A 12,657-nucleotide genomic window follows, 5' to 3' on the forward strand; every position below is an offset into this window, starting at 1 on the left:
TGCCGTGCCCGACTCAGTGTGTGTCACATTGTACATGAGAGAGTGATTGTAAATCAAATGCATATCAGTGTTTCTGTTGAATATGTATCTGCGTCAGTCTATGGCTCCTGTTTATGCAGCAGTTTTCCTGTTCATGTTTATTCATACACTGATTAACTCTGCAACTGCTGTTCCTGTTGTGTTTCTAATTAGCATTTTGTGTGAGGCTACATCTCAATAAATTGCATGTATGTTAGGCAAGCATGGGTTTTAATTTCAATGAGAGGGTAAGTGTGGGATGATCCTATGAGCTAAAGTACACCATATGGGCATGTTTGGAAAACAAAAAAATCAAAAAAACAAAGAAGATGAGAGTGTAATAGGAGGACAGGTGGTGTGTTCAGCAGGGAGCAGGTAGGTGCGTGGGCGGGACTTTGCACCCTGCTGCTACTTTGATTGGACAGCTAGAAGGGTAGCTGTGACATCAACGTCCTTGCCTTAGGCTTGTGACCCTGTCCAGTATCAATAACACGCACACCAACACTGACACACCGACACATACACACACACACACACAGCTTGGAACATTATGAATGACCAATGTGTGAAATCTGTTAATAAACTGACTAGCCTCAGGTCCATATTGTGATAACATTAATTTCTCCAGGGGAACATGGGACACACACTCTAAGACCCTCATCCCCAACACACTCTTTCCTCAAATACTCCCATTAAGACTACACTATGCTATTAAACATGTTTGTGGTCTGTCAGGCTTTCCTAGTGGGGGTTGGCGAGGGGCATGAGAACATACTATCAACAGATAATATGTTTGAAATGAGCTTTTCAAGTATATTACATTTTATTCACCTCTCTTGTAGCTACACTTTTCACATATATGGTTCATGAATAAGAAGAGCTAAACATTTGCCTCGCAAATGTAAGAATGTGTTTAAAAAGGGTTCTATCATTTTAGTCTTAAGAAAGGTTCTTTTAGGAACACAGTGCACACAATAAAGGGGAATATATAATTTAATAGGGCACGTGGCTGCAGTTTCTCTGCAGTTTTTCCTGTCCAGTATCTGAGTGAAAAAACCTCACAGGAATTGACACTTTGTTTCCTGGGGTTCTAGTTAATCTTTTATTATCTCAAGTGATAACAGCAAACATAGTATGGCAGTCAATATATTTTATAAATTACTTTATCATACCTGAAAAAGTGATTATCTGATCTGAATACTGTACTAATAAAAGGATGTGACCACTGTCAAAATCACATCTACATTACTATTCCTTGGCATGACACATACTTTGTGTATTTATAGCATATATGGATTCTGTCAGTTAATCAGTCAAAGTTTAATATCTCCACTATTTTTGTGGCTTAATAGTGCCATTGTTAAAATCATATTAAAGAGGTCACATGTACTACAACCTCTGGTCCGTTGGCAATCTGGTTTCCACATGCAAAAAGTCGCACATGTTGACAGGACAGCAGGGGTTTTCTTTACACAAATCACTACAAACATTTGGTGGCTAGTAAATGAGTGGAAGACATGCAGAAACTATTGCAGAACGTTAACTGCAAAATAAAAATGACCAAAAAACACCAAACCTGTATAAGCATAGTGTACATCTGCTACTCATGGAAAAAATAAATGTATACTTTGTATGTGGAGATATATATATAAATATATATATATATATAGATATATAGATATATATAAGATATAACGATATAACGACAGAAAGAGACAGACTGACAGAGAGAATGACAGAGAAAAACAGAGAGAGAGAGACATTGCTCCATATGTGCCTCGGATATTAGGACAGCTGGTTGCTGAACACTTGAAGGATGCTGTTTATCTAACTTGTGGGAGGCAATTACTTACACTATGCTGCACAAAGACAAACACACACAAAGGCAAGCACACAGGCAGACATACACTTACATATTTACACATGTGCGCACACCACACACACACTGCATGATGTAAACAGCAATGGAGAGATGCTCATACTTGCACATACACAGAAATACCCACACATACACGCACACACAGTACACTTCATGCTACTACCAGACAGAGAGGAAGTCTAATTAATTCCACCTAAGCTCACTGTGGGAAACTAACGAAGATATTTAGCCTAAATTCAGCACTTAGCACACAGACTCTCATCCAACCTGATATGCAAGTAGCAGATCTGTAGATCTGAGCTGTAATGCACTTACCACCTGTTGCTTGGTAACGGATAGATGCATATGCATTTTAGTCTTAGCAAGCTGTGTTGTCAAAAACATAATGCATTGTGCACCGCATCATTTGTTTAATCTACTGGCTCTTGGCCGTGTGCAAAACACACACGCATATCAATATGCATATATGTGTAGCTGTTGTTGGAGAGTACATGAGAAGAGAAGCATACCTTTAGACAATGGGTTCAACAGAAAGCTGTTCGAGTTCAAGATTGTGCCATGGGTGGCTGCCTCTGTGTTTTGGTGTGCATTGTTTTGTCTTGTTTTGCTTGTAAATTCAGTTTTCTGTGATATCTGGAGCTCTTTCACCAGAGAAGAGCTCATGAACATCAGGGGAACTACACCAGCAGCCTTATTTCCCACTTTTCTGCTTCCATCAGTGGAATTATTAGACATTCTGGTCAAAGGTGCTCTCACCCTTGCTCATGCAGTGAAACGATGAAGGAGAGGGAGGCACACTGGTCTCTCCAACGTGCGCTTACTGTGCAATAAACTGGATGAACTTCAGCTACTGGTGAGGAAAAACAGAGAATTTTATTCATCTTCCGTTTTATGCTTCACGGAGTGGTGGTTGTGGATCGATACCGGACTCTGCCTGCCTGCCTGCAGCTGGCAGGCTTCCAACTCTTGGATCATGAAGTTTCCGGCAAAACGAAAGGTGGAGGTATCTGTTTTTACATCAACAGTGGCTGGTGTAATGACATGACAGTGATTCAACAGCACTGTTCTCTTGATCTGGAATATTTTTTCATCAACTGCAAACCCTTACTTCCCCCGTGAGTTTGTTTCATTCATTCTGGTTGGTGCTTACATTCCACCGATCGCCAACCAGATACTGTGGTTGTAGCGGGGAAACTCATTCTCCTTAGTTATTGTCCTTTGTGACTTTAATCTTAGCCATGAACGCCCCAAATACAGACAGTTTATTAAATGTCCAACCAGAGAAGAGAATATCCTGGATCACTATTACACTACAGTAAGCAGTGTATCACGCCACCCCCTGTGCTGCACTGGGACACTCTAACCATGTCATGGTCCACCTGATTCCTGCATACAGGCAGAAATTAAAGTTCTGTAAACCTGTTGTAAGGACATCAAAGCAGTGGACCAGTGAAGCTATGGAGGACCTTCAAGTGTGCATGGACTGTAGTGACTGGGATGTTTTCAGGACTGCTACCAACAGTCTGGATGAGTTCATGGAGGCTGTGACGTCATACATCAGCTTCTGTGAGGACTGCTGTGTACCAGGTTGACTTACAACAACGACAAACCCTGGTTCACAGCTAAAGGTTTGGAAAAGGAAGAGGTGTTCAGGAGTGGAGACAGGGACAGGTTTAAGGAATCAAAGTACAGGTTTAGCAAGGTGGTGAAAGAACGACGGTACTCAGAGAGACTAACCCACCAGTTCTCAGCCAGAGACTCTGCTTCTGTCTGTAGGAGGCTCAGACAGATCACCAACTACAAACCTAAGCCCCTCCACTCCATTAACACCCACCCCAGAGGCTGCCCCCTCCCCTACTGCAACAACAACTCGACGTTATCAGACTGAACAGAGGCAGAAACCCCACAAAGCAGTTGGACCAGACTCTGTCTCTCCATCCACCCTGAAGCACTGTGCGATCAGCTGACCAGTGTTCATGGACATCTTCAACAACTCACTGGAGACATACCATGTGCCAGCCTGCTTCAAATCCTCCACGATCGTCTCCGTCCCCCAAAAAACACACCACAAGGACCACAGGACTTAATGACTACAGACCTGTCGCCCAGACCTCTGTGGTAATGAAGTCTTTTGAGCGCCTTGTGTTGTCCCACCTCAAGGCCATCACAGACCCACTCCTGGACCCCCCCGCAGTTCACTTACAGAGCCAACAGGTCTGTAGACAATGCAGTAAACATGGCCGCCAGCACCTGGACTCCTCAGGAACCTGCGCCAGGATCTTGTTTGTGGATTTCAGCTCTGCCTTCAACACCATCATCCCAGCTCTGCTACAGGACAAGCTCTCCCAGCTGAGTGTGCCTGACTCCACCTGCAGGTGGATCACAGACTTCCTGCCTGACAGGAGGCAGAACGTGAGGCTGGGGAAACATGTCTCTGACTCCTGGACCATCAGCACCGGTTCCCCCCAAGCCTGTGTTCTTTCCCCTCTGCTCTTCTCCCTGTACACCAACAGCTACACCTCCAGTCACCAGTCCATCTGATGTTTGCGGAGGACACCACCCTCATTGGGCTCATCTCTGTTGGTGATGAGTCTGCCTACAGGTGGTAGATTGAACACCTGGTGACCTGGTGCAGCCAGAACAACCTGGAGCTCAACGCTCTAAAGACAATGGAGATGGTTGTGGATTTCAGAAAGAGCCCAGGCCCACACGCCCCTATCACCCTGTGTGACTCCCCTGTCGACACTGTGGAGTCCTTCTGCTTCCTGGGCACCATCATCACTCAGGACCTCAAGTGGGAGCTCCCTCACCAAGAAAGCCAAGTAGTGGATGTACGTCCTGCGGCAACTGAAGAAATTAAATCTGCCAAAGAAAATGATGGTGCACTTCTACACCACCATCATTGAGTCCATCCTCACCTCCTCCATCACCATCTGGTACGCTGCTGCCATTGCCAAGGACAAGAGCAGACTGCAGCGTATAATTCGCTCCGCCGAGAAGGTGATTGGCTGCAATCTACCTTCCCTCCAGGACCTGTACGTCTCCAGGACACTGAGCAGGAAAGATTGTGGCTGACCCCTCCCACCCTGGACACAAACTGTTTCAGACACTCCCCTGCTGGACCGCAGGGGAGAAAACCTCACGCCACAAAAACTTTCTTTCTGTCTGCAGCTGGCCTCATTAACAAGGCCAGGGACCCCCACTGATGCATTATACCCCCCCACCTCCCCACGTTATAGTACAGTAATACTGTAAACCACATGTAAATATGTTGCACATTGCACACACTGTAATATGTGTCATATTGTACATTTTCTTTATTATTATTTCCTTAGAATATTTTTGTTTTGATATTCTTTAATATCTTATTGTCAACTTTATAGTTACGATTCTTGACCTGCAGTACTTGCTTTATGTTTCTTTATACTTCTTAATATTTGTACTATGTTTATTGTCAGGCACAAATTCCTCGTATGTGTACCTACTTGGCAATAAAGCTGATTCTGATTTAGTTCTGTGACAGGTGATCAGTATGCCAGCATTAGTAAATGGCTGAGCTACTGTGTGTATTCCCAGAGATCATAACAGCAGTAATAGCTGCTTTCTGAGCCTGTGTGAAGCTAGACCTGGAATAATCCATTAAAACCCAGTATATATATGCGTTTGTGATGGTATAGCTGGTCCAGGTATCCTCCACTGCCCAAAGCAGTGTTAATATTCTGCACACACTGGGTGCGGCCAAACCCCATTAATCATGTTTGTGAATGTCTAATCTCAACGTCACTTGCACTGGTTTCATTTTCATGGCTGTCTGCAAGATTTATAATGGCGTTTGGAGAAGGTGTATGTGGTGTGTGTGTGTGTGAGATGTAATACATTGTTACGGAAGCATGGTCTTAAATGTGTCACCTTGTTGAGGAGAAGAATGTCCTGAACGTGCAGTTCATGCTCCCGGGGGGGGGGGGCACGGTGATACACACATCTGTTCATTTGAATGTGTTTTTGTGTTTCTGTGTGTTACCTTTGCACCTGCAATTGTGTTTTGAGTTTGAGCAAGTGTGTACATCTGTGTGAATGTGTTTGTATCTGTGAGTGTGGGTGTGCATTGGTGCACAAGTGCGCAAAAAGCTTGACCAGGTTAAGGTGGCATGTGTCCCTGTTACCATGGTGATTGTAAGTGGCCTTTCAAGAGATGTCCATCCGGATGATGAGATCAGATTACATCAATGAAGGGAAAGAACAGAAACAAACACAGGGGTGAAAGGGGAATGAGTATAGAGAGGGGATGTATGAGGGTGGGGGGCATGGGCCTGAGTGACCTGTTAATGAAGTGTACCAAAGGGATCATCAAACACACGCACTAACAGCTGTGATTTGACACACATGTACACACAAGCAGACCACAAAATCTGATAATCTTGGAAGCATCCATTTCTTTGAACCACCTCACTGACATAAGCACACATACACACACACACACACAAATACACACCCTCAAACACCCCATGATACCAAGTGCATTCTAGTTTTGTGGTCCTGTGAGTGAGGAAGGACAAACAGATCTCATTACCTGAGAATAACAGTCTGCTTGGAGAGCTGGATGTGGATGACCCTGCTAAATGGCGAACAGCGGGGCTGTTTGTCTAGACGAAGGCAGTCTAGAGACATTGATCTCAGACAGCAGACCAATGGACTGACAATCACAGAGTGAAGATTGGGAGTGTTTCCAAGAAATTCTTCATAATGGAGGAGAAACTGGTTGGATAAAACACGTGCTCATGGGGACTAGCATTTGATTTAGTCATTGAAACTAAGCACACATTTAAGGCTCATCTACTGTTGTTCATGGGGGTTATACAGTATATGCATCTATCAGTGTTAGTCTAAGTGAAAATGAAGAATGAAAATGTGGAATTACATGCCACTTTTGAGAATCAAAAAAGTCTTTCTTGTGAACTTGAAAATAAGCCTGAAGATTCTCAGTCATTGAGGTCCCTAAATAGAAACCAAGCCTGCAACATTCACATCATTTATTTATGGTAGCAGAATGGTAAATAATTGTGTCTCCTTAATGATTTACACTTTCAACCACTTTGTCATCCTTCTTTCAAAATTAAAAAAAATAAATATTAATTTTACCTTCATGTTCAGCATCATCATCATTAATGTCATTGGCATAATCGTCATCATCTTCATTATACAGGAGGTCAGCTATAAGGCATCACATGCATTAATACATAACTGATAAAAAACTTTTTTTTCATTATAGTGTTTATACTTCATTACTGTCAATGGTACAAGTAAACAAATTAATAAAACCACATGCTTAAATCTGAACATTCGTACTGGCTGTCTACAGTTAAGTTACTAGCACTATCCCACCACAACATACACTAATGTATGTTACTACTTTATGGAAGTATGTTGATGACAAAAGATTTGACAGAGCACAAAACAAATCCGAGCACTACTCAGTCTGCAAGTCAACATTTGAGAACGCACAGGCACTGATTTGTAAGAGCATTACAGATGATTTGAGCATGCAAGCGTAATTGCTAATTGTAGTTACTGTTTGTAACTACATTTGAGCCGGCAATAGGGATTCTCATGCTCGTAATGATCACTTTTGCGCTCACTTTTGGCGGTCTGAATACCCTGACGCAAACTCAAAATTAGAGCAGAGCGTCACTAGTAGTTACTAGCTATATATCATAGTGGCCATGTTAGCTTCGCGATTTTCTGAACCAGATGTAGAGTTTTCTTATTTCTTCTTTTTCTGTTTTTATGAATAATTTTAACATTACATTATTAGAACCATTATCAGAAAATCGTTCATGAATGATGCTCATTCTCACTTCTGTACCGAGTGCTGCCCTCAGAAATCTAATGAGCCTGACACGGGGTGGTTGGGTTTACTGTAATCTGATCCGACTCCATGTGGGATTCAAAACACCACTGGATTAAACAAATAATAATAATAATAATTACAGCTGCAAACAGCGATAACTGGGGCCTCACACCGTGACATCGCGTGCTGCAGCCGTGGCGTCCTTGCTGGACGCTGACTGTTGGATGCAGCTCTAAATTGTGATTTGTGTTTTGGTCATTGCATGCAGGAGTTAAATGTAATTTCCTGTGTCCACTATGTGGTGCTAGACAACACACTTTATGCGCCATGTTGAAGGATATCATGTGTAGACCACACCGAAAATTTCATGCAGAAAATTTCATGCAAATTGGATAATCTTTGCCATGGAAGGCTTACTTCCTGTTGCCACTAGGTGGTGCTATGACTTTACGTCATTATTGGCCTGTAGATGTGATCAGGGTGGGACTCTTATCAAACATATGAAATTAGATGCAGATTAGATGGTGTAAACTGAAGTTACAGCAACTTCCTGTTTAAATATTACTTTCGGTGTCCACTATGCGGCGCTAGAGAACACATACTAACACACAGAACACACAGAACAAACACTTGCTGGATATCATGTGTAGACCACACCATGTAAATCAGATGTAAATCGGATGATGTTTGTCACAGAATGCTGACTTCCTGTTGCCAGTAGGTAGTGCTATGACAATAACTAAATAATGTCATATAGATGTGTTCAGGGCGGAACTCTTATCATACATGTGAAGTTTGGTTCAGATGGGACCATGTACAGTAAAGTTACAACCAGTTCCCGTTTCATGGCGAAACATTGAAATTTGAATGCCAAAAAATGGCTGAAAAGTACACATTCAATTTAAAATGGCTGACTTCCTTTTGGGTTCAGGGTATAGCTCCAAGAGACTTTTTTATTCGTCTTGGCATCTTACATGTGCATAAATTTCGTACATGTGGGTGAAACCGCAAGGAGGGGCGGAATTTTTAAAACTTTCAAGGGGGCGCTATAGAGCCATTTTGCCCTGCACATTTCTGAAACCCATAAAATATCAAATTTTTCACCAGTCTTGATGAGTGTGCAAAGTTTCACAACTTTTCGAGCACCTTTAGGCCCTCAAAAATGTGATTCATTTGGAAAAATGGAATCATAAAGAAGAATAATAATTCCTTGCATTTCAATAGGGCCTTCGCTGCCTGTTAGCGCTCGGGCCATAATAAAATCATTATGGGCTGTGGCTGCATTCAGAATTATAGCATTTTCAGAATAGGCATGGTGCAAATCCGACATACAAGTATAAATAAACTAGACAACAGTAAGGGGATTCAGATCACCAGAATTTGGCTGAACTTGAACCTACAGCGCAGAGCCACATACCCTCAATAATTGAAAGCGTAGGCTAAACGATAAGGCATATAAGCATAAAATATGTAAATTAAATGTTGCCCTAAATAGTCATATGGTCTTTTAAATATATTTAAAAGCAGACTTTTTTTCCTTGTGCAGACTTTAACTTTGAAAAAGACATGAGCCTGACGTCTGGATGAGGGTATGACCTCTTGAGTGCTCAGAAGCTGCCAAAACAGCTAGAGAAAATTGAGAGAGCAAACTCAGAAATGAGCGCGCACATGATCGGGATTGCATGGGATTCTGATTCTGCTCTTACGAGTCCGTGCCTGTGTGCTCTCAAATGTTGACTTGCAGACTGAGTAGAGCTCAGAATTTGTTTTGTGCTCAAATCTTCTGTTGTTAATATACTTCCATACTGCTACAGCATGGATTACATTCTGTATATCTCTGATAACTTTTATGGGGAATCTTAACAGGAAATAACAGGAGTTTTGAATTTTAGGTGGCTATTGTACACTGCCAGAAAACTGTCATGCTGTTTAAAAAGCAATATATTATTTAGGAAGACTGTTCAGTTTACCTAAAATGGGTTTTGGAATTTGAAAGAACTTTTCAGTTGCTCTCATTCAATTTTGAAAAATGTAATTTTCCACTCAAATTGTGATGAATATCTTGCAGTGAGCAAAAACCAATAATAATACTAATAATCACAATACCAAGGCTTTCATGTTAAGACAAATGTCCTAGTTAAGTCACATGATACAGTCTAGTCCAGTTAGTTCAGGTGTGGGTTTTGCTATAAAGCTTTACTGTATTTACCATCTGAGTCCAGATAGTCACCCTGCACTACAAAAAAGTAGACAAGAAATCATCATTTTGTGCAATTCTAAAATCTTCAAGAATCTTATATTAAAAAAAAGCTTAGCTATAAACACACTTGACCAGAACAAAATAAATGGTCTTAAACTACACAATGTGACACATATTTCCCTGTACATACAGTATTATGTAGTAGTACTAATATTCCTTGCCTCAATAGGCCTTCAATGTTTCCTACTAACAGGTCAGCTAATAGACAGTGTCTCACACACACACACACACACACAGACACCCACAAACACAAACAGTTAAATCATTCAGTGAGATTTACCCAGTCTGATCTCGTCATAAAGATGCTCCTCTGGTATGGCTGGTGAGTAACAAGGGTGTGAGGACATTAAAAGGAAAACAGCGATGAGTGTATGAGTGACTGTGTGTGTGTGAGAGTGCGTGTGTTTGGGGGTTTAGGGGAGGGTAATCTATAACTATAACTGAATCATCAACATGTTTGTAGTCTGAGGCAGAATCAGAGTTAGCCACAGGGTACAAACAATGCTGTTCATATTTACTTCACATACATGTGCATTCACACACGCACACATGCAAACTAGTCTTTACTTGGGGCTAATCAACATCACTAAAGGTGTAGATGTTTTTGATATGTTTGTCACCCTCATCAGGAGGATGAGACTAGAAAAGATAAAGGAATAAATCCTCCTATCGTTTTCCTCTTTTACTTGCCTTACCTCCTCTTGTCCTCCATTGCAAATGAGCCCTATCACTATTAGCAACTCATCCATTTATGAATGCAGATTAGATGAAATGCATTATGTATCAAACCAAGGGTCATCCATCCCTAAAGGAAGTGGCTTTTCAGGCCTAGCCTCTCTATGCACCAGGAGGGCCGGTCATTCCCTGCTAGGACTACATGCTAGGACTAAACAGAATTTGGTTACCAAAACAAATCTTTTACATAGAACCTGAACTGCCTGGGCCTTAAGCTGTCCAACAACCAGTTGACATCAATGATGTGTTTCTCAGTTTATATCCCAGGGCTACAGAAGCATAGTGAATGCAACACAGTAATGGTTATGATGGTCAGTGTTGCATAACAGAGCCAGATGGTTTACTTGGCTGGGCCATGGTGCTGGCAGCCATGCGACTGCAAGCTTGTTTCCTGCATGGCCAACATGAAAGAATGGCAAAAAACTGTGTGTTCACATTAGTGGCAGGGTTATGGATTCAGCTGCACCAACAGAAAAGCCACTGACAGCAGATCCATTCAGTAGATGGAGGCATACTGGCTGCTGTTGAGTCATCACATTTCCGATAACATTTGTGTCAACATCAGTATGCATCACAGTTCCAGACAATGCTGTATCATTCGGTTGTTTTCAGCAAAAACATGAGTCTGAATAGTTGAATCTGAATTGTTTATCATCTGTTTTAGTAATTCCTGTGTAAATGACAGCAATGTTTCCATAAAACAGACACAACACTATAAAGAAGAGGCATCAAAGCATACAGGAGGAGGTCTGCTGGTAAAGGTTTTTAAGGTCAGAGAAGCTGGAAGACAGAGAACATCTAGGAAGGGGTGGAAATACTTGAGTATGTATCCAGGCAGAGAGAAGAGGTCTTCTCAGTGGGTTTAGAATAGTGTTTGTGTGTTTGCTACTGAATGTTTCTGAGAAAGAGGGAGAGAGAGATAACAGTGTTTGTGTGTGTTGCAGTTGTTTGCACAAATTCCAAATTGAAATTCCAAATTGACCCTTAATCTGTACTTCCTGTGCCTCTGTAGATCTGAAAGGAACATAAGAGGTCTCAGCATGAGTGAGGCCTCTCTCTCTACGGCCTTTCTGAGGACATGAGGGAACTGTTTCCATTAAGCTAATGTGGGTTTGATCCATGGTGATGTACGTGAAGTGGCAGGATGTAGGGTGCGGGGGCAATGTGGAGCTGGGTGTCTGTGGGCAGGTGATAAGCAGTTGTATGTTCAGGGAGAAGCACTCTCAGAGAGGAGGAAGGACACAGTGTGTGTATGCATACCGACAACCAAAAACACACGGGACCTGTTTGAATTTGCATGCCCTCTCCTTGAAGTAATAACAGATTTATACTGAGATTGTACACATATCTCAAGTGGATTCAAACAGGGCCAGGAACTAATTGCTACACTGTAGGTGCAGGGTTGACACACTGAAGTGTATGGGAGAGATACAGGGTGAGGAGAATATTATGGAGTTTACCTTCTACGTCATTACAGTCATAGTCTTGAGTGAGGCATGGATGGAGACAAAAGCACACACACAAACACATGAAAGTGAAGCCACTGCACCTCTGTGTAAAGCAGAAAACAGCACATTTACAAAGTGAATGAAATGATAATTCACAATGTCAAGCTCAAACGACACTGAAATGACTTCCAGGTTGAGAGGTTACATAACTGCTTTGCAGTCAAAACACAGTGAAGTAATGGTGTGCTTTGTATCTGAGAAGTATGAGAGCATAGGAATGTCTGCTTTTTAATTTTGCAACATACCCAGCTCTGACAGTCATAAAAGCCACACGTAGCCATGAGCTTTACAGGAGATCCTAAACATCACTAGAGGTGATGATAGAGAGTTGTTGATATGCTATGAAATACAGAATATTAACAGCAGTAGGGTAAAAAAGTATTAGTTACAGTAGTAGGGTAAGTGAAGG

At 41.9% G+C, this 12,657-nt stretch overlaps 1 protein-coding gene across 12 annotated transcripts in view; it reads right to left on the reverse strand.

Annotated features, from left to right (window-relative positions):
* Positions 1-12,657, reverse strand: part of shank3a (SH3 and multiple ankyrin repeat domains 3a) — a 159,051-nt gene that overhangs the window by 53,228 nt on the left and 93,166 nt on the right. For 9 of the 12 annotated variants that reach the window (XR_006377837.1, XR_006377836.1, XM_044194845.1 and 6 more), the window contains one exon: positions 12,201-12,224. The exons of the other annotated variants lie outside the window; for them this stretch is intronic. Coding sequence is in view for 7 of the 9 variants with exons in the window: in XM_044194845.1 (XP_044050780.1) it covers positions 12,201-12,224 (24 nt within the window). In the remaining 2 variants the exon portion in view is untranslated. The remainder of the gene's footprint in view (positions 1-12,200; positions 12,225-12,657) is intronic. 12 annotated transcript variants of the gene reach the window in all.

Source organism: Siniperca chuatsi, linkage group LG4 (genome assembly GCF_020085105.1).
Source record: "Siniperca chuatsi isolate FFG_IHB_CAS linkage group LG4, ASM2008510v1, whole genome shotgun sequence".
NCBI classification, from domain to species: domain Eukaryota; kingdom Metazoa; phylum Chordata; class Actinopteri; order Centrarchiformes; family Sinipercidae; genus Siniperca; species Siniperca chuatsi.